The sequence below is a fragment of the Lagopus muta genome, chromosome 3, assembly GCF_023343835.1.
Source record: "Lagopus muta isolate bLagMut1 chromosome 3, bLagMut1 primary, whole genome shotgun sequence".
Taxonomy (NCBI): domain Eukaryota; kingdom Metazoa; phylum Chordata; class Aves; order Galliformes; family Phasianidae; genus Lagopus; species Lagopus muta.
In genome coordinates, this window is record NC_064435.1 from 51,672,068 (window position 1) to 51,693,716 (window position 21,649).

Genomic DNA, 21,649 nt, shown 5'->3' on the forward strand with positions numbered 1-21,649 from the left:
CTTCGGCCCGGCCTCCTGCCCGCCCGCCCTCCTCCTCCGCGCCGCTCCTCGGCGGGCAGCCGGTCCCCGGCCCCTGGCCCCTGGCCCCGGTCCTCCCCGGGCAGCGGAGCCGCCGCCGCCGCCGCCGCAATGAAGCCCCGCGGAGAGGAGGAGGAAGAGGATGGTGCGGCGGGCGGCGGGGACCCCTGGAAGGAGTGCGCGGAGGTGGCAGTGCAGCTGGCGCTCCGCGCCGGGCAGGTGAGGGCCGCCGCCCCCCGCGGCGAAGGAAGCGCTGCCCACCCGCGGGGCTTCGTCGCGGCGGGACGGGACCGGGAAGAGCCGGGAACGGGCGGGGAGGGGCTGCTCCGCGGCAGGAGCATCTTTCTCGGGCGGCTGCGGAGGTGCGCTTTTGGGTTAAGCATTAAAAAAGGAAGAGCCGGAGGTGGGGGTGCGGGAGGGCCGTGTGGGCGCTCGGCGGGTGCTATCGGCGCTCTCTCGGCCCCGCAGCGGTGCGGGGAGGACCTGGGGCCGTGCACGGTCACCTCGGGCTGCGGAGCAGGCAGCGTGCGTGGTCCCAGCACTTGTACGTATTTAAAAAAAAAAAAAAAAAAAAAAAAAAAAAAAAAAGATTTGCCGCTTTAGTACCTTTTCCAGTCATACGCCAAGCACTTGTTCTGCTACTGTGGCGTTTCAGAGCACGGTGTGATGCTAAGACTGAATGTACGCACAGCTGAGATTGCGCGGTGTGCTTACGCGGACTGCTGTGCATTGCTATACCACCATTTGGGTTTGAGCAGATTGTGTGCAGAAAAGAATAGCTGTGCCAGAGAGACTGCATCTTCCTGTTGTACCAGTGTCCGGTGTCCTCAGAAGGACTGAAACTCACTGACCAGGGCAGTCCAGCAGAGGCTTTGCTGTTTTTCATTACAGCAGGCAGTCGCTCACCTCGGGAGAGGCCTTGTGTGCCGCTTTCCCCTGGCTCTAACAGAGCTGTGTACCACAGCAGAATTTCCCTGGCTCTAACAGAGCCCAGAAGTGGGGTCAGCGAACTGCTCAGAGGAGAAACTGCATAGAACATGAAGCTCAGCAGCATGCATTTCTCTTCTGCTTCCATTCTGCTGTATTTTGTACCTGCATGCTGTTATTTAAGGAACTCCATTTTCATCTTGAGGCCAGGACCTGTAATGCTTCCTTAGCATGTGTCATTAAACACGTTTTCCCGCTCACAGAACACACGTGCGCGCACACAAAGATGAACAGGATGCCAGGGGAGAGATGACTTTAGTCAAGGAGTAAATGGATGATCCAAATCGGGATGACAGGCTGTGCACTCACAGGATCTGAGGGGAGTTCCCCAGCGTGCTGGTTCTGCCAGCCATTTCACAAGAGAGCTTCTCATGGCTTGCTCAAGCCTCCACACCTTATTTCTCAAAATTTGAAATTCTGGGAATAGCCAGAACTGCCTTCATGACCTGGAAGATCACAGCGGTTGATGTTTGCGTCATTTTCATTTGCACTTCGGTGCTGCTACATTGCAACTAGCAGGACAGTATATTATTAAAGTGTCATTCCACTTCCTGCTACTCCCAAAAGAAATTAGAGATAAGGATACAAAGTGGGGTGTAACTTAGATTTTATGGGGCTAGATTTACTATTTTTTGAAAATGAATACAGTTGAGTCTTATTTTGATCACCAGTCAATTCCAGTGGGCATATTCTTTTCCTTTTGTTTCTCTTCCTGTCCTTCACACCTCTGCCTTCACTAGAGATCTGACTGTACTGTTTCCCCAGAACTCAATTCTGTCTCCATCCATCTCTGCATGCAATTTTCTCATCTCAGCCTTTTTTTTGAGGCCCTCATTTTCTCCAATCTAATGCAGGTTAGGAAGGATTCTAGTTAGAAACTGTCATTGAGAGTCTTGACATAGAGGCTAACCCAAAGAAAGGCATGAAGTCAGGATTTTGGGTTTTGAGAAAAAGTCAACCAGCAAGATGGTTTTCTGATCTCCTCTTTTTTGCTTACATGACTGTTGGGTTTGTATTGTTCATGAGTATAAGTAAAATATATCTTCTTTCAAGGCACTGGAAAACTTCTTTCTAAGCTGTGGAGGCCAGTAAATAAATGAGTGCCTGAATATGCTTCAGGAGTGATGTTGGAGCAACTTCCATTCCCAGGCTGAAGTTATTGCTTCTGTTTCCCATCCTCTTAGAAAGTTCCATTAGTCTTATGAAATGTAACAGGCATTCCTTTAACGTAAATGGGTATTTCATAAATAGAGTAGCCAAGGTTTTGTAATGTGTGTCATTGGCCTGCATTAAAATTATGTCTAATCCACTCTTATGCCACACACAACTGAATTTTTTTCAGCCTTCTCTTCTTTTTTTTTTGTGAGTAAGCTCTTTTTGCTATGCTTGTGAGAAGTACACCTGCCGGTTTCCTGTGACTTGCTGCTGAAGAGAAGCAAATATAACCAGTTTCTGTACCTCTGATGCTATTCTGAGCACTGGGTAATATTTGCACAGTTCTCTGCAATTACAACTAGAGAAATTTCACCAAAGTCAGTACATTTGCACAGAGATTAAAAGAAGGGTGAGAAGATGAGATGAGAGGCTAACATGTTGAAGTCCACAGGTACTTTTTGGAGGTTTTTTGGATTAGAAAATAATTTTGTATGTCATGAGAGACCCAGAAGAATCTCACTTAAAAAAAAAAAAAGAAAGGGGTTGGGGGGGGAAGGCAAGAAATTTCCAATATTTCCTCCCTATGTTTGCTTTTAGGATATTTGGATCTATGGAGCATAGATTTTGCTAGCAAAACAGACGGTTATTTCCCAAATTATTTCCCAAATTATACACAAGTAGTTATACTTTCAATCTAGACATATGGTTTTACCTGTGAGCAAATATTTCAGGACAGTATTGCAAGCAAGTCAGTCTGTCTTGGAACTTCCAGAAGTGTGTGATGTGTATAAGCAGAACAGTGAGATGAGATTTGTAACATGTAATGAGCACCTCTCTGTAGGTGGTTGTCTGGGCAGGTGTTCTTGAGAAGGCATTTGGGCCCTCTGTCCTTTCTATTCTCTGTTGCATGATTTAATCATAGAATCATTAAGGCTGGAAAAGACCTCTCAGATGACTTAGTCTAACCATCAGCCTGTACACCGTGCCCTCAGTGCCCCCCACATCCACACCGTTCTTGAATGTGTCTAGAGGCAGTGACCCACAACCCCCCACCTCCCTGGGCAGCCTGTACCACTGCTTTACCACTCTTTTGGAGTAGAATTTTTTCCTAATATCCCACCTGAACCTCCCCTAGCACAGCTTAAGGCCATTCTCTCTCATCCTATCACTGTAACCTTGGAAAAGTGTTCACAACCTCCTTTCAGGTCACTGTAGAGAGCAATAACGTCTCCCCTGAGCCTCCTTTTCTCCAGACTGATCAATCCCTATTATCTCAGCTGCCACCAAAAGGCTTGTGCTCCAGACTCTTAATATTTCAAAGGTGCTAAGAAAGGCAAGAAAGGCAGAGTCCAGCAACACATTTATTCACAGGAAATAGAAAAGAGGAGTGATGAAAATAAAAAATGGGAGCATAGCATGTTTTTAGAGAGGTTACACAACACAGCTGAGGCAGTTGCAGCACTTTGGATTTTGCTTTGGACTGAGGAGCAGCCTGAGGGCTTTCTTAAAGTGGTGCTTCTACAGTGGTGTGGGTAAAGCACTGAGAAAACCATGCATGGCATTGAGGGAATTAAAATGATTAAGTCGAGTTAATATTTTGGTGTGCAATAATGAACATCAGCAAGAGTTTGAAGCAAAATGTTCCGATCTGTCTTCACCAGTTTGGATAAATAGTTAAAATTGAGGCTTTACAGCTCATGAAGCAGAAACATTAGTCCATTTGCCAAGTCCATGCTAAGGCAGCAGTCAGCAAAGTCGGTTACGTGTCAGAACCATTTGAAGCTCCTTCACATGTGATATTTTAAACAACAAAACCCAATAGCTGAGGGTGAAATTAGGGAATTTCCAGGTTCCTTTCCTGTACACAATACAAACAGAACAGTTTTGTTTGGTCCTAAAACAATTCTCTTTAGGTAGCTTTAAAATACTTTGATCCATGGAAATGTAACTAAATTAATCAGTGTTGTAGAAGGGACGTGGGATATTGGTCTTCTTGGTGCTGTTTTTTGTTTAATATAATTGTGTAGAAATAAACAGTACTTAATCTTTGCTTTTCTTTGGCTTTCCTAATTTCAAAGAGTCTATAGTTGTCACTGGTTAAAAAATAAGGCAGTTCTTTTTGCTAGTTGAGCATTATCATCCCACTCCCTATATATATATGTATATGGTGGGTTTTTTTTAATGAAGAGATGAAGGGGAAAAAAAGAGAGAAAGAAAATGGGAAAATTGAAGGAACATTTTTAGTGACTGTGTTCCCATACGTGCATTTGCAACTGATGTGGTTTAATTCTGAGCTTATAGCAGTAAAACCCTTTAAAAGGAGATTAAGATTTTTCCAGAGTTAGATCACTGTTTCCATATCTGAGGAGAAGCCTAAATCTTTGGTTTTGTTATGTACACAGCAACTCTTTGGGACTAATGGGTGGTCAGCACTTGGACATTCAAACAGTCTTACACACAAGAAAAATTAAATATTGTGTGTCTTTGTTGGCAAAAAAGAAAATGGTGGAGTTTGCTTTATGTATATTTTTTAAAGTAAGAGAGCAGTGAGTTATTGATCTTGTAAATATATATATTTAAGGAAAAATGTCTTTGTGTGGAAATTTATGGGCCTCAAGGTTCTTTCTAATCTTACATGTGTCTTCTGTAATTTCCTAAATCACAATGACTGCCATCATCCTTTTATGAATGCCATTCTCAATCCCTTTCTGAGCTGCCAAGAGAGGTTCCTGCAAATGCCGTATTCCCAAAGACTGCTCATTATCTCCAAAGGGTTTTACTTGGAGGAGCTAAAATAGGTTCTGGTAGAATTAGACCTGTGATTGTTTTTCAGGATTAACTATAATTTTGTTAGTAATTGTATTACGTTAGTGTCTACTGCATGAATGGCATTGAAGACTGATTTATGAACTTCCCTTTCAGATTATTAGGAAAGCTCTAACGGAGGAAAAACAAGTGTCCACAAAGACATCTGCAGCAGATCTTGTGACTGAGACTGATCATTTTGTGGAAAATTTGATTATTTCTGTTCTGAAAGAGAAATTTCCCTCCCACAGGTAAGTGTCTGTAGAAGAAAACAACAAATGACCATTTTTCCTATAGAAGCTGCATATCTGACAAGCATTTAAAGGGAATTTTAAAATTCTGTCCTTGGAAGTCAGATAAACATTAGTCAGTAAAGGAAGTCAGTAAACATTAATTTTTCTTAACTTGTAGCAGCTTCTTTCGGTTTTACCTACCTCTTATGGTAGGCACATTCGTGGAATTCTTTTTTAAATTGCTACCACTGCCCAATACCGAGCACTTTATATTTCCTAACATTTCTGTCATGACCTGTCTTAAAATTCTTGTTTCTTAACTTCTTGGGCTATATTTAATATTGGTATTTCTCTGTTGAGGACATTGTGTATGAAGTTTGCCTATGAATCTTCATGATCTTTGGAATTCTAATCTGTTCTCTTATCTTCTAAAGATTATGCTAAATAAAATGTATTACTATATAGCTGAAATTAATGATAGCAAAGATCACCTCCTGCAGAAGTTTCCTTCACATTCTTTTACCATCATACATAAGCATTTGCTAGAGCAAGACAATTAATGTATTTAATCACACTGATCTTGTTTTGTAGAATCCTGAAACCAGTGAGAAGCAGGGCAGTTTACCACCATCACTTAGTGCATTTAAATAAACAAGGCATAAATTATTTTACAGTTTGAAAATACCTCCTCCTAGCACATGCACAGATGAGAAAGCAGTTTTGTATTACTTAGACAGTTTTGGCTTGATGCAGAGACACTGCAATTGATTTTCACAGTTGACTTTGGTACACAGGGATAAAATGCATCTGCCTGCAGAGCCTATGTATTGCTGAATTACTACATGACTTCCTTCTAACTGCTTACATCTCTAATGGAAGAGTCTTGCAATCTAGCACTGTGCAGAAATCAACAAACATGAGAATCTGGGGGTTCAGCCACTAATCTGCTTGTCAGCTCTGCTGTTGTAAGAAAATAACAAGAAGAGAAAAAAAGAATAAGTAGAAAGAACATTATATACTAAATATGGCTTTCTGAATACATGGTGTATGTGATCACATATTGAGACAGTACTGTACAGCACAATGTGTGGTTCTTGGCTGCGATTCTCCAGAGAGTGCCAGGCTTTACAAGCCTATTATTTCTGTAATATTCCATCTACTGTTGCTGGCAGTGCTCTTTTCTCCTCTGCACTGTTTGTTTCTTTTTTCCTTGAACAGCCTGGCAGAGAACATAAAACATACACATTTTGCATGAAACTGGAATCAACAGAAGCACTCAAGTGACTCAAAATGGAAACAAAAGTTATAAGGTCAACATAGACCAAGAAACGGAAAAATTTCTAACTTCTACTAACTCTGTGCAGCATTCCTCTGACTTCAAAAGCAAATAAAGGGATTGCTGTAGGCAAATAAAAGGATTGCTATTTCTTCAAGGCAGTTCATTTATGCTGATAGCATGGTTGTTTTTGTTTGGAGTTTGTTCAGACAGCAAATGCATTTAGATTAAACAGTAGATTAAAACTAGATTTAGAAGACTAAATTTAGATGCTTGCAATGAGGAATCCACATAAGGAATCGAGGTTTAAACTGAAGTACAGTGAAAACATCAAAAGATCATTTCCAAAAAGTGGAAAATGAAACTGTGTTCATTCTCTCCCTAATCCGGCTGTTGAAAGCATCAATGAAAGTTTCTGTTGTTACTCCTTCCCTTAAGTTATCTTGATTCTTATGTTATCTGACTCTATAAATGTATCCTGGGAATTAAAAAACCTAGAAGAGATCTCACTGGGATCTATACCATTTGTGCTGTGGCAGTGATCCATCCTGAGGTGTTGGCAATGTACTCAGGAGTACAGAAGTGTTAAGAAAACCTGTTAAAAATGTGATTCCATCCTATATTTCTTTCTTCTTTTCTCTGCTTAGCCAAGGGACATGCATCATTTATGTTTCAACCAAGTTTTCTTCTTCGCTCTCACTCTGTTTGGCACTTTGAAATGCTTCAAGGAAATATTCCCAAAAGATTGTGGTTTTTTTCTGGTTGATTTCTGGTTGATCTTCGTAGCACAGATAGGCACAGCCAGAATATCATGGACTGCTGGCTGAAAAATTGTACTGTGTCATTTGCCTGTGTTATTGTTACACAAGCTGTCATCTTTGGTGTCAGTTGTGGCCTTAATCCTGGAGCCATTCCAGTCAGAACTCGGACATGAGGGGGGCTGACATCCAACCCTGGCTGCCAGCATTTTGCCCTCAGACCCCTTAAGGGGGTAGGGGAGGGGCAGCCCTGTTTTGAACCTTCAGGGTTCTTTCTGTCCTTTGGGCTGTGCTACAGCCTCCCTGCTGTTCCAGCACTGAGTTTCAGAGTGGCTTTGAGGCGTGAACAGATGTCCAGTAAGGCTAGGATAAAATTACCGGACTCGTTTTCCGTGGGAGAAAACTTTAATCCAGATTTGGAGAGAGGTCAAAAGAGCTGAAGGGCTGGCATGTTAAATTAACTACTGTTATTTACAGTATTAACATGGCTACCTCTCCCACTTAAACTATGCCTAACATTTGGAATTTAGTACCTGGTATTGTGTAGCAGCCACTGGCTTATTTTACCTGCTAGCAAAAATTTCATAAAGTGTGCTGTCCTGTAGCCATTTTGGAAAATTGACCTTGGACATGAGTACCTAGCAGTGGCACTGCTGTACCCTAGCTTTGTGTTAGAGCTTTTTACTTGAGGAATACAACATCATAGCCCACTGTAGGGGAAAGGGAGGGGATAGATTTGTCCCTCAGATACGAGGGTAAAGCACCTTACAGAAATACTCTTGTTCTTCAAGAGAGTCCCATTTCAGCTTCCTTTTGACTGGTGAGACAATGGCTACAATGAAGGATGTGGCAGAGATGGAAACAGAGGCATGATTTGTGGATGATACAGGACCAGCTGCCACATCGTCCATTTGCAGGAAGATGGGTTTCACTTGCAGCCAGGAGTGCTGCCTGAGCTTATGGTGGGAGTTAATTACAAGATTTTTGAAAGGAAAAGACATGAGACAAAATAATTGAATATATAGAGCAAGGAATCTGTAATGTGCTGTGCTTGACTGAGAACACTTGTTCAAGTCTTTTTGGCTTTCTAGTTGCACACTAACACTTAAAATGTTCCTCAGCTGTTCGCTCTAATGGAGAATGAAATAGCGACAAACTCTTACTGCTTCCCTTCTTATATCAGATGGAGATCCATAATACCATTGAAATAGTCTCTTTCGGCTGAGGAAAAAGCAAAATAGCACTGGGAAAATTCAAGAACTCTCCATCTGTGCCATCTGCAGGATGTTTTAAACTCATTCTTGCAACATTATGTGGCACGTATGAAACCAAAAGTGAGATTTAGTGCTAGCAGTCCAATTATACACACTCTGTATATATAGAACCATATTCAAATCTGTGAGAGTAGCAACCTGCACAGCTCTTACAAAAACAGACACTGAGCAGTTTATGGGAGAGCAAGGATAATTAAGGTCAGCAGGAAATACCCCAGAACTGGATGTACGTTTCCCAGGGAAGAAAGATTAAAATAAAAGCATTGATATGAAAGAAATGGGAAAACAAGATGAGCTCAAATTTCAATGTGTGCCTTGTGTGTACAAAAAAAATTAAAAAATTGTTCTTTCTCTGGGTCATGGGAAGAAGAAAGTTCAACTGTGTAAATCTTTTAATTTCCTGATTCTTACTACTTGAAAAAAATTCTAATAGGAGTGAGGTTGTGGATGCTTGTAAGAATTCATTTCTTCCTGTTGACTGAATTTAACTGCAATGAGAAGCAACTACATTTTGCAGTTTATATTACTTACTGCTAGAGACAGACCTCAACCATAAAATTACATTCTACAGAGAAATCTCCTTTAGAGTTCCAGGAGTGCCAATTCAGATCAATTTTCTTTTTTAATAGTGTATCAATTACTTTTTTAATAGTGTATTAAGAAGGTGAACATGAATGGAGATCTTTTTTACCATGCAAAATAGTATGCTATGAAGTCAAGAACTCTTTTTTAAAGTTTAAGTGAAAGTTTTCCATTCTCCAACGAAAGAAAGAAATGTCTATATATGTGTATACATCAATTTTATATATATATATATGAGCGCATGTATATAACATTTGTATGTATTCATAAACTAAATACTGCTTCAAAAGACAGGAAGATGGAGTTAAAATTACTGAGTCACATATTTCAGCAAGTTTTCTGAGACTTTTATTTCCCATTAAATGCAGGTTCATTGCAGAAGAATCCACTGCTGCTGGTTCAAAATGTGTCCTCACTGACAGTCCTACCTGGATTATTGACCCTGTCGATGGAACCTGCAATTTTGTACATAGGTAAGTAGACAGTGGAGTGAGAAATACATTGAATGACATAATTCAGCTTCTCACAGAACCTCCCTTCTTCTTGAAGGCATTTTACTGTGGTAAATTTGTACCCGTGACATATAAGTAGGAGTCATCCCTCTGTCACTTTATGCTTTATCTGTGGGAGTGTGTGTTTATGCTGGAGAGAGCACTGTACTGTTGTCTAAAGGTAAGATAATATGTCTTCTGATTGCTTAATGACCTGGAAGCTCTTGACTCACAGCTCCTTTATAAATATCACACATTAACATGTAGAGACTTGAGCTGAACCAAAGAAACAAGGCTGTACTATGATGACATTTGGCCTTACTCGGTACGTGGTTGTTATGAATTCCTTTTTGCACTGGTGTGTTCTCCCTTTCAAATACAAGTGCTTCATTTTTCCTGGGAAATACAGTCATGGCATATGAAAACTAGGCTGCACTTAGATGAAAACTAAGCTGAATGCAGATGGTGGTTTTAATCTCCTGTAATACTGCTCTGTAAAAATAAGAAACCTAGGGATCATTTTTGCAAAAATATGAAAGTTTTTCTTCATCATTTGAGTGGTAGGAGTTGTAAGCCTATGATTGTTCATAATACTTCAACTTAAGAAACTGAATTATGTTCTGCTTTATAGTTAGTAGTTTAATCTAACTGTAGTTACAATTTGAGGGGGGGAAAATAGCATTTCCCTGACTTTTGGTGTCATTGTATAGAATTGAAGTGAGGAAGGAGGGGGAGGTCACATGCTGCTGTTTGATGCAATTAAGTGAAGGTTTTTTCTTTCTGGCAATATTTTCTAGATCTTCATAATCCTTTTTGAAATATGTTTGAAAAAATAAATTTATTTCATTGTTTAAAAAACAATAATACTTATTTAAAAGGAGTAAATTAAGTACGTGACCATCACTTTGGCAAAAGAGAGGGTAGAGGAACAGGTTTCTCTTTATGCTGATGTCAGCAGAAGGTATCTCCTTGCAACTTAATTGCTATCTCACCTTCTCAGTTCATTGGAACAAAATGTGCTCTCAAAAACCAACGACTTGTTATAAAGCACTGGAGGATTCAATTAAACTAAAGCAAAAATATTACTAAAATGTACAACACATTTAGTATAAAGATCCTAATATTTTTAAGTATTTACTTCTTGCATTTTCAAATATTAAATCAACTTTTAAACTCACCTGATAAAGAGTCTGATGAAGGAGAAATAGCATAATATTAAAGCTTTTTTTTGATACAGAGCTCCAGGTGGGATTGTGTTGCTTAAGTGATCTATGTAAGTGTGAAGTTGAGAGAACTTTTGCCACTAATACTTCATTTCTTGTTTGTCACAGATTTCCAACAGTGGCAGTGAGCATTGGATTTGCTGTTAACAAAGAGGTATGAAGTATGTTCTTTAGGATGAGTACCTGAGATTTGGTTAAAAGCCTCAAAACTAAGTGGGAACTTAAAAAATAAATCCACCATTGTTCAGGCTTTCCCATGCTTTTCAAATGCATTTTGTCATACTCTGCTAGCTTACAATCCCAGTCTTGTAAAATTTCACTTATGCAAACTGGCATTTACAGAAAAATTCTTATAAATCATTATAAATGTTACAGGATTTATGTGACTAAAAAAGAAGTGCTGGTGTAAGGAAGGTTTCATAGGACAAAACCCTGATAAGTTAAATATATTCATAATTTAACCGTATCTCCCAGTGTTCTGTTGATTATGATTGCTTCTTTCCTGCTAGCAGTATCTCTGAACACTAACTGCTACTATAAGGCAATTTGGAGCTGCTTTCTATGAAGAGCACAAAATGATGGGTCTAGATTACTTCATCTGCCTTTGAGGTTTTCGTAATACAGTGAAATGACTGTATTTCACTCATGAGAGCTTGATTACAGGCGAAAAAAAAAAGTACCTAGCCTTCAGATTTGTTGTCCTTTTTAAGTTCCGTAGATCACGGAATCAATCAAGGAAAAGGTTGGAAAGACCACTAAGATCATCTCATCCAACCATGCACTCATTCATGCTAGTGGCTTTTCTCCAAATGTTGCCATTTTACAGTTTGATACAAACTGAAGAAACAGCTGTTCAAATTGCCAAGAAATGTACCTCTTCCAGCCTAAATCCACAATCTCAAATATATACATATAGCTGTAACTGAAGTCAGCAAGAATTCTGTGCAGCAATAACGTAGTTTTCAGATGTGCTAGCAGCGTTTATGGATTCAAACAGAATAATGCGTACTTCTATGGTTAGACTTTTCAAACATGGCAACTGTGAAGAAACACTTCCATGCTTTTCTCAAGTTTATTCATTCCCAGAAGTCCTTTTGAATACTATGTATTGTTACCAGACAGTTTTCTCTAATCTAATATTTATGTTTTCTAGAACACCATCGTGATTTTGATGCTGCATATTTTGGGTTATGTAAACTAAACAAAGCTGAAACAAAAATAAAGAATGATGTTAAAACTCCCTCACTAAACAAATGGGAAAAACAAAAAAAACGAGTAAGCTGAAAAGGAGCCAAAGTACACACAGGGGAACTGGCCTGAATGTAAACCTTGAACAGTACTGAAGAAATTCTTGCAGATGTCTCCAGGGAGAGAGTCTATTAATAGTGTTCCTCAAAAAAAAATAAAATATCTTTGGTTTACATGGGACCTCAGTGTAAGAAGCAAGGACAGACTACAGACTATTCCCTTTGAATTGTCCATGAGGAGGGACCAGAGATTACTTGCTCTGAATGGAGGAGGGCAGCAGGGAAAGATTTGTGGTCTAGAACATCTGAGATGTTTCCTTGATATTGTTACCAACTTCTGTAACCTTGGGCAAGTCACTTAGTGCTTGTGTATGTGTCCCCCTCTAAATAGAATGTAGCTAGTAGTACTTATCTAAGGGTGATTTTAGTAGCTGATCATTTAACTCTGTAAAGTCCTTCAAGATCTTTTGATGAAATCTGTTAATTTAATACACTGGGTTTAAATCAAGGTTCAAATTGGGATCCTCTCATTCATGAAGTGATATTCCCACAAAGAATCCAGTGTTACTTATCTCAAGCCTTCACTGAGAGATTTGACAAAGAGTATTTGATATTTTTCTTCAAACCCCTCTTGGAGTCTCGTTATTTCATGAGATTCTCACTTGTATGTTTAAAGAAAACAATTTTGTAGAGAGACGTTTGAAAAGTGACTGGAGGGTACTATTTTGGTTGAAAAGACAGGCAAATTAAATGCCCATGAAAGGTGAAATGCAAATAAAAGTATCTATTGTTAGTAAACTGTGTACCCTGACTTCTGAGTTTGTATGCCTGACTGATCATGTCTGTGTATTTGGGGTTGCAAATTTTTAGGGTCCAGCCAAAGTTAATGGACTTCTTCTAGGCAGAACTGCTCACCAGTGAAAAAAAAAAAAAGCTTTCAGAATCTGGCTGTAGAGAACTTTTGATTATTTTCATTTTATTGAATTTGAAATCAGCTTAGCATTTAATCTATTCTAATGTGAACGCAAATAAGCTGCAAGTAAGAGTTTAGAAGATCATGAACAGACTGAATTAACTTCTCTTTGTAAACTGAATTTTATATGACCTATATCTCAAATATAACAGTAATAGTAAGATTATTCCACTTTATTAGCATCAGTATAATCTTTGATTACCTGTACCAATTAAAATATTGCTGATCTTTCTGCCATTAGTAGTTGTTTATATTTATGATGAGTAATTTGAGTTGCATTCATTTCTTTCCTTTTCAAAATCTTAAAGCTTGAATTTGGTGTAATTTACCACTGCACTGAAGAACGATTATACACTGGTAGAAGAGGTCAAGGGGCATTTTGTAATGACAAAAGGCTTCAGGTATCAAAAGAGACAGGTTGGTCTAGATTTTGTTAGAACTCTAAAAGGAATATGTTAATTTTGTTTCAGAGTTGTTGCAAATCATCATTAGGATAATGAACATCATTATCCTGATGGAAGGTATTTCTTCTGCATGATAATTTTGTTATGTGTTTGATTTTTTCTCAAAAATCACGATTTTTCTCACTTTCTTTTTAAAATGTACAGCTGAATGTGAACTACTTAAATAATCGTATGTTATTCTGATTCATAAACATTGTTTAAAATGAGGAAGAATTAATAGATTCACCAGTTTCATTCCAGCTGTAGACAGGCATCACTGTTTATGAGCGAGATGCAATGGGAATGGTGAATCAAATTCACTGTACTATGCTGACTGTCATTCACTTTTTATTCCAATAAACTTGTATGTCATAAAGTGTATTATGTCTGTAGATATACATGTTACCAGTGAACTGCAGGATGCATGCTTCATAGGAGTTCTTTAACAGCTTGCTTTTCTGTGTGAGGTGTATTTTAACAAACAAATGGCTAGCAACACTTAACACTTTAATGGAATTGTATTACTGGTAAATCAACAGCAAACAAATTTACAGAGAAGTTTCCTTATGATATTCAATTATTAGACGGAAGCCAACATGTGCCAAAAATGTACGACATCATACGTGGGAGGTGGTTAACATTTCACTCCCAAAAGAGATTTTAATGAGCCACACCGTAAGTTCAAGAATTTTAAAGTACAGGTGCATTGTAGTGCCCCAAGGAAAACTCTGCATCAAAACTTCTGTGAAACTGTGGGCCAGGATCTGCCTATTGGGAAAAATGGAGCACATTGTAAAGTCAGTGGCAACTAAATTTTTAATCCTTTATTATGCACACATTTTTGTCAGTGCTTGAATATCCATAATCCACAAGAGCCTGCGCTAAGGCAGACTAAGGAAAAGTTAGGGGTATTCTTGGATGGGCTGGCTGAGCCGCTCCCAGAAAGGCCCTACTCCCTTTTGCAGACAAAAATTCATGGTTTCCAGTTAAGTAAGGAATAATTTTGGCACGTGCCACTTTTGTCCTTTCTCTGGGCTTCCAGTCTATGTAGGAGTGTAGAACGCAGCCAGGGAAGCAAGCCTTCTGCTCTTTCAAATGCTTTGGAATTTTCCTTTGTTCTGAGAGACATCATTTGGTGGTGGGCACTTTCATCAGTGAAGATGGATCTTCTTTAGTCTCAGTTCTGTTGATGTTTTAAGTGTATACAGTCACAGTTGTTTTCCAATAAGGACTGTGGCTACTGTGCCTTCAGTGAAATAAAACAAGGCTGGAAAAGAGCATATATGTACCTACAGCTGGAATTCAAGTAGCCTTCACCAATGAATGATATGTTGGAGATATAGGCTGTCATGTTGCTTCATGCCCTTTGTTTTCAGGAAATGTGATTACTTGTATAGCATTGTGTAATATTGATCTACGCTATGCATTCATTGTTCAGGTTTAATCATTTGAAATTACAGTATGTGCAATAATCTTTGTCAATGACAAATTTTGTAGAGGTCTGGTTTGGGAGTCCAGGCAATCAGGATACATGTAAATGAAGGATCCATCTTCCTTCTGACCTTGAGTTTTACTTTCTTCTCATGCTTAGATACAGATCTGGCCTTACTTGTACTAGTACTGTAAGTGTATTTTCTTTTCATAACCTTCTATCTTCAAGATAATTGTTTTTTTCTCAAATGTGTCCCTATCACTATTAAATCTGTTGTACCAGAGTGAGGAGCAGTCAGTATGTTTTCTCTTGTATCTTGAATACTTTAAACCCCATTGGGTTTTGTGATCAGCCAGCTCCTTTTTCCTAAGAAGCAACCTCCCTCTCTTCATCCAATTTCTACCTGGCTGTAGCACTGAAGAATATTGGAGAAATCCATTTATTCATCAGAAATATACTCAATAACTCAAAAGAAAATCTGTCCTAGTTACAGCCTATCTACCTATCTATGACTGGTGTAGTTTGAATGCTTGGTGCATTTTAGTAATGAGGCATGCATTAAATATTCTGTAATTATAAGTTGTGTGTGTTGTACAAAAATGTATACAGCAGATTGCTTTCACTATCCCAAGTTTTCAGTTGTGGCTAAACAGAGAAAACCTGCAGTGTGTCTGGATCACCGTTCCTCTATTTTAATGCAGTAGTTTAAAAAGTGATTGCTAGATCTATATTCCTACACTTCAGCTTTGTGATATGCTTTAACTTTTAATCTAATTACATACCTGCTACTCACCAACCACTTACCACATTGCTTGCATCCATCATGTTCCTTTGCAATACTAAATTCATTGGTAGCTGGTTTAATTAAGTGATGTCTTGCTCCATCCTAATTTGCTTTTGAAAATCTCCTTGCTACTTCTGCTAAGAACTTTAATTTACGCAATTGGCTGTAATAACCAGGTGGAGATGCCCTATGTGAATGAATGTCTGGCCTTTAATGTGGGATAAAGGTGACACCTGACATTTGGGCACAGCCTGGTTAGTAAGTAATCTGCAGCTAAACCTCCAAGTTCAGCTGGCACAGCAGAAGTAGGAACACTTGACACTTGATCAACCATCTCCACCTAAATTGGCATCTGCTTGCTATATGCCAGCAACATGCAGATCTCACAGGAGGTCTACTTCAACACTTTGCAAGTCACCATGAGTCTTGGCCGTACACAGAGCTGACATCCTCACCTGGTGGAGACTGGCATGGTTTTTGCTGAACACAGTACAGATGCAGCTCTCATTTATTAGTATTATTTAGTAAAATACTGGTTTTGTTTATGGTAATAGGAAGATTTTTCAGTCATAAGATGTTTTCAGTCTTTGAAATGTCCTAACAAAAGGGAGCTGTTACTGGATGACTGGTGGTTTTAAGTAGAAATGTTTCATTCATCTTAGTGTATCCCCAAGTGCTTATAATTCATTAACAAGTTACATTGAAGTTTCCTATTCAGGAACCATTCTGTTTTTAAATGTGATTAATTTAGTGCCATTAATAATTACTAGATAACTGCATTGTTTTTTGTTGACTGACGAAGTCTTTGAATTTTCCAAAAGCTGACAGGTATATGAAATAAAACAATGTATGGAAACAGACGACATGTAAGAATGCTTTCTTGTTTTTAATATTCCTGTTCTTTAAAAGAAAAAAGTGTTGAGATCAAACCGTTTGATAGCGGAAATATAGCCTTGCTTGAATTTTCATGTGAAGCTGCCACATAACCTAACCTTAGAGCTTGGGATGAAAAAAAAGGGGGGGACGTGAAAATTGTTTTTCTGTAAAGAGTCCATTAGTGTTTAATTCAAACAAATTTCCAGAAGCTCCAGGAAACTGTTGAATTAATGAAAGCAACTACCTCCATTGCAGATATCTCGAAGGCCTTAATTTTAACAGAAATTGGTCCAAAACGTGACCCTGCAACTTTGAAATTGTTCCTTGGTAACATTGAGAGGTTGCTCAAGGCCCAAGCGCATGGGTAAGATATCTTACAGTATGTGTCTCATGACCCAAAGTCATGAAAAAATAATCAACTATGTTGCATGTTTTTCAATCTTAACACGCAGATTGAAATCAAAGGTGTTTTCTGCTTGGTGTTTCTTTGTCTCCTTGCTGTGCTCAGGGTCCGTGTGATTGGAAGTTCCACCCTGGCTCTGTGCCATTTGGCATCTGGTGCTGCCGATGCATATTACCAGTTTGGGTTACACTGCTGGGACTTGGCAGCAGCTACTGTCATCATTAGAGAGGCAGGTGGCACTGTGATAGACACTTCAGGTGAGTGCAGTACTCCTGTCTCATGGACTTTTGGGGGATCATGTGGCTGTTTCAGGCATCTGGAGTCACCTCAGTACAGTCCTCCTGTGGCTCAGTCTCACTTCTGGCAGTGTTTGGCAGGAACATCTGCACTCTCCATTAGATTCTGTTGAGTTAATCATACCACAGTGATGTAATTCCAGCCTGGGGTTTCATCACATCAGAGGTCTTCTGAGTCAAACTATATTTCAGTGACTTGGTGTAATTCCTTTAAAGCATCAGATTTACTGTAAAGAGCTAGCCCTCAAGTTTGGTAGACATGCTCAGACTCCAGACAGTTTCAGCAGACAGCCTTCCGAGTCAGAAGCAGTCTCAGGTACACGTCTGAACAAATATGGCTAGAGGGCATAAAGGACAGCGCAGCCTCTGGATTATTTTGTTCATTTATATGGTACACATACAAGGACACAGAGTAATGGATTCATGGTGACCAGTATGTCAATATCATGGAAAGATATTTTTGCCCTATCCCTTCCTGTTACTAAATGAAGGAAACACTGCATTTATTGTTGGGTACTGAAGAAATCTAAACATCTAGTACTTCTGTTGCACTCTAGAATTTCTAGAAATTTATAAAATCACTTTTGTGCAAGAGATTTCAAGACCTGAATTAGGTTGTCCTTGTAATTACAGTGTGGTTTATATTTCAGAACTCGTTGCCTTTTTATGTCACCTAAGACAGTTCTCATTAACCCTCTTGTCCTCAGGAGGACCTCTGGATCTCATGTCCTGCCGAGTGGTTGCTGCGGGCACCAGAGAGATGGCGATGTTCATAGCTCAGGAAATACAAACTATTGACTACAGGCGGGATGATGAAAACTGATGGAAATTAAGTACATGTAATCTGGAGTCTGCTCTCCTGAACTATGTAACTTTTGCAAGATGAGTGGCTTAAAGGGTACGTGATCTCAGCAGAATGCTTTCTGGGAGATTTTCTGTGTCAAATATTTTTTATAAATTTATTACAATATGGGAAGGCATAGAGAGATTTTTAAACGTGTAAGAATCATGTTTCCTTTTTAATATGTATCTCTTTGGGCAGTATCTTTTTTACAGGATAGCGTATTTTACTGGTAGCTCTAGTTTCAAAGTAACTTGTAATTTCATATCTGTGGGGCTGATATTTAGTCTTTTGTAACATGCAGCTAAAAATTGAACTTTATTTTTACAGAAGCAGATCTCAGGTAAATGAGCTTTTAGGACTGTAGTAAGGATAAGTAATTAAGATGTGTGCCTACAATACCCTCGTTCTATGATACTTAAGGATGCAATAAAAATGACATTGCTGTTTCCTAACTATGTCATAGCTATATTATCCATAGATACGTGTAGGTATATATATTTGTGTATGTCTGTTTGTGTATAGAGGTACACCTAGACATGCGTACGCACATAGATCCATGCTGACATACACGTGTATGTCTATGTGCGTATGTACATGGATATCTTGGATGTTCATGGCAATTTAGAGAATGCATAAAAGAAAGTTCATATTGGAAGTTGTATTCAGATGAAGAACGTACGTTACTTACATGTCTTCAGCGGGGGAGGCTAACCAATAGCTGAGAACAGAGCTGATCATGGAAAGTGCTTATATGATTTTATAAACTGTCCAACATAACTCTTCTCCCCTTTCATCCTATTTCATGGGCATAAATCATACTGTCCTGCAGGCCACCTGCAAACTCTTAGTATCATAGAATAATGATGTTTAAAACCAGGGATATTGAACTCCACTGAGTTATTTACAGTATTAACCATGACACACAGTAGCAGAATAGAGTGCAGCGTCACAGAGAGGTTGGTTTTAGTGAAACTTGAAGAACAGCAGGATTCAGCCCTTTATGGGGAAATTCTTAATATGCACATAAGATATGCTGCAAAAAAGTTAGTTGTGAACCACATGCCCTTCTCACACAAAGTTGCAATCACAGATTTTGATCAGAGAAACCTGAAAATCAGTTATATATTTTTCCTCAATACCCACTTGTTCCCTGTCCTTCTATCTAGCATTGTTTTTAATTATGCCACGGTGACTGTTTCTATTTAAGTTATTTTTAAAATCTTGGGCACAGAGGGGATACAACAGTGCCCATAACAGTTGTGGTTGAAATGAAATCACTTCTAATTTTTTATTAAAAAGTTGAATAAAAAAGATACTTCTTTTCTGCAAGAGTGCAAATTAAATACATGAATGAGTCAAAAAGAAACAGTTAAAAATTCTAAAACTTTTTTACACTGCATGTGTAGACTTTGTAAACGTGTTCTAGATGCCTTCTTAAAACACACAAAGTGAACGATAATTTGTAAAAATAACCTTATATGTGTTTCTTGTAATGACAAATGTTTTCACTGAATATAACGCGAATTCTGTGGGATTTTCTTGATGCTTTTTTTTCCCCATGAGAAATATAAAGCATTGACCAGGTGAAGAAAGCCACAGTATAACTAAGCTTTTAGGAACTTGGATCTTTCCTGTCATCAAAACAATGCTGTCACAGTGGTCATTGTGCTGTCACTGTTCCTTTTCACCTCTCCATCTCCTCGCATCTCTGTGGAAACTTAGGCTGTAAGCCTCTCGGGGCAGGGACTGTAGTACTTTCGTTTGGGGCTTGCACAGTGCTCATAGGATGCAGTTCTGTCTGTGACTAGGCACTGAGGTGCTATAATACAAATAATAAATACTAATAGTCTTGCTTGTCTCTTATTTGCCCTTCTCCCAATTTCTGAGCACCAACCTGTACAGAGCTTGCCAGCACCACTCTGATCCTGAGGCACTCAGACCCAGGGGCTTTGCTGGAGCTTCTGTTCATGCCATAAGCTGTGTAAGGAAGCTTAGACTGGTAGGGTTCGTGCATGGCAGAGGCTTGACCCCACCAGGCCTCTCCTTGCCAGGACAGGAACTCCGCTTGCCTCCCAGCAGCTCAGCCTGCACAACCCCAGGCCCTGACCCACCCAGTCCCAGAGCTAGGCTGAGCTGGGCCATCTGGGTGGTGACTGAAATGGCACACAAGATTGACTTGCTAAACTGAGCCCTGAAAGTTGTGGGAAGGGAGAGGGGCAGAAAACTGGCTGCAAGTTCTTGTGTTGGTTACCCATGTGGGGCTGGGCCACAATTCAAGCAGCACTGTGTGGGAAGCAGCCATCCCGCCTTTCCCTGCCTGCTGTGCACCAGTGCAGGCGGTTTGAATCCTTCCAAGGGGCCAGAGTGAAGTGATCTGCCTGCAAAGTACCCCGGGAAACAAAAACAGGATTATTTTACAGATGTATCACTTTCCTCAGCCAACTCACCCCCCGGCAACCGCCAGGGGCTTAATTGAGGCAGCAGAGGGGTAGCAAGGCTGCCAACAGCATGGCTCCTCTGCAGAAGCAGAGCCAAATTACACCAGCTTGAAGTTTTTATCAAAGTACGGTTTTAAAGCCACCTGATTACACATTGTGACAGAAATAAACCGTACAGGAATCCTTCCGTCACTTTGTCTTGCTGGTGAAGTGCAGCTTTGCTCAGCAGGCATAACTGCCAGCTCTCCTTCCAGAGTGTGCATTCATTGTATAGGACAGATGCCAGAACCCTAAACCCCTCTAAACGTCCAGCTAAACTTGTGGGCTTTTTTCCTACTGGCTGTTATAAAATGCTGCAACTGTTTTCCACTAAATACATTATGCAGAATGTATGCGCATCTGTAATTAGGCAGCCGAGATGGATGCTTACAGAGGATTTTCTCTGCTAACGCTGGCACAGAACCTCTGTGCTCAGAAAAGTCTACATTTCCTCTGGAAGCAAGCAGTGCTCAGTTTCCCTGTATCATCCTGGTTCATTTTGGCATCCTGCAACAGCTCAGTGGTTCGGAATGTCTCACACATGCCATGACTAAGGATGTTTAGGTATCAGCAGCAGGAATAGCTGTGTGCTCCAGGAAAACGGTCAGTGGCTGAGCCCTTTGCACTGTCTTGTTGAGCTTGGCAGCTTTTACAGGACAAGTACCAGCACGTAGCACGCGTTTTCTGTTTTTCAACTAGCATTTTGTTCCTGTTGGCTTCAGTTAAAACAACAAAATCACTTTCTACCACCCACCAGCACCTAGGAGTTATTATATTAGCTCCTCAGCAAGGCTGGACTTGGTCAGTGTGCACACACAAGTGCAAGAGAACCTGCAAAAAATGAAGAGATTTAAGCCACTATGCACTATAGCAAACTAATGTAACCCTCACCCTTTTCTCCTATTAGATTCATAGTGCAAGCAAGACTGTTTCGGTATTGTATGGCCAAGATTGAAAACGTACAGCAGATAGAACCATGTCTCCTATAGCTGTTTCCATTTTACAACGCGTTACAGTTAAAGTCTTTCATAAAGCATCTCCACAGCACTAAGGAATGTGACAAATCGCCCAC

At 39.7% G+C, this 21,649-nt stretch overlaps 1 protein-coding gene across 1 annotated transcript; it reads left to right on the top strand.

Annotated features, from left to right (window-relative positions):
* Positions 1–5: 5 nt before the first annotated feature.
* On the top strand, positions 6–19,958 carry IMPA2 (inositol monophosphatase 2). Its single transcript, XM_048939157.1, has 8 exons — positions 6–237; positions 5,083–5,216; positions 9,457–9,561; positions 10,911–10,956; positions 13,331–13,439; positions 16,813–16,921; positions 17,066–17,217; positions 17,964–19,958. Exons 1-8 carry the CDS (start codon positions 130–132, stop codon positions 18,077–18,079), a joined length of 879 nt encoding a protein of 292 aa, XP_048795114.1. The 5' UTR covers positions 6–129; the 3' UTR covers positions 18,080–19,958.
* The last annotated feature ends 1,691 nt before the right edge of the window (positions 19,959–21,649 follow it).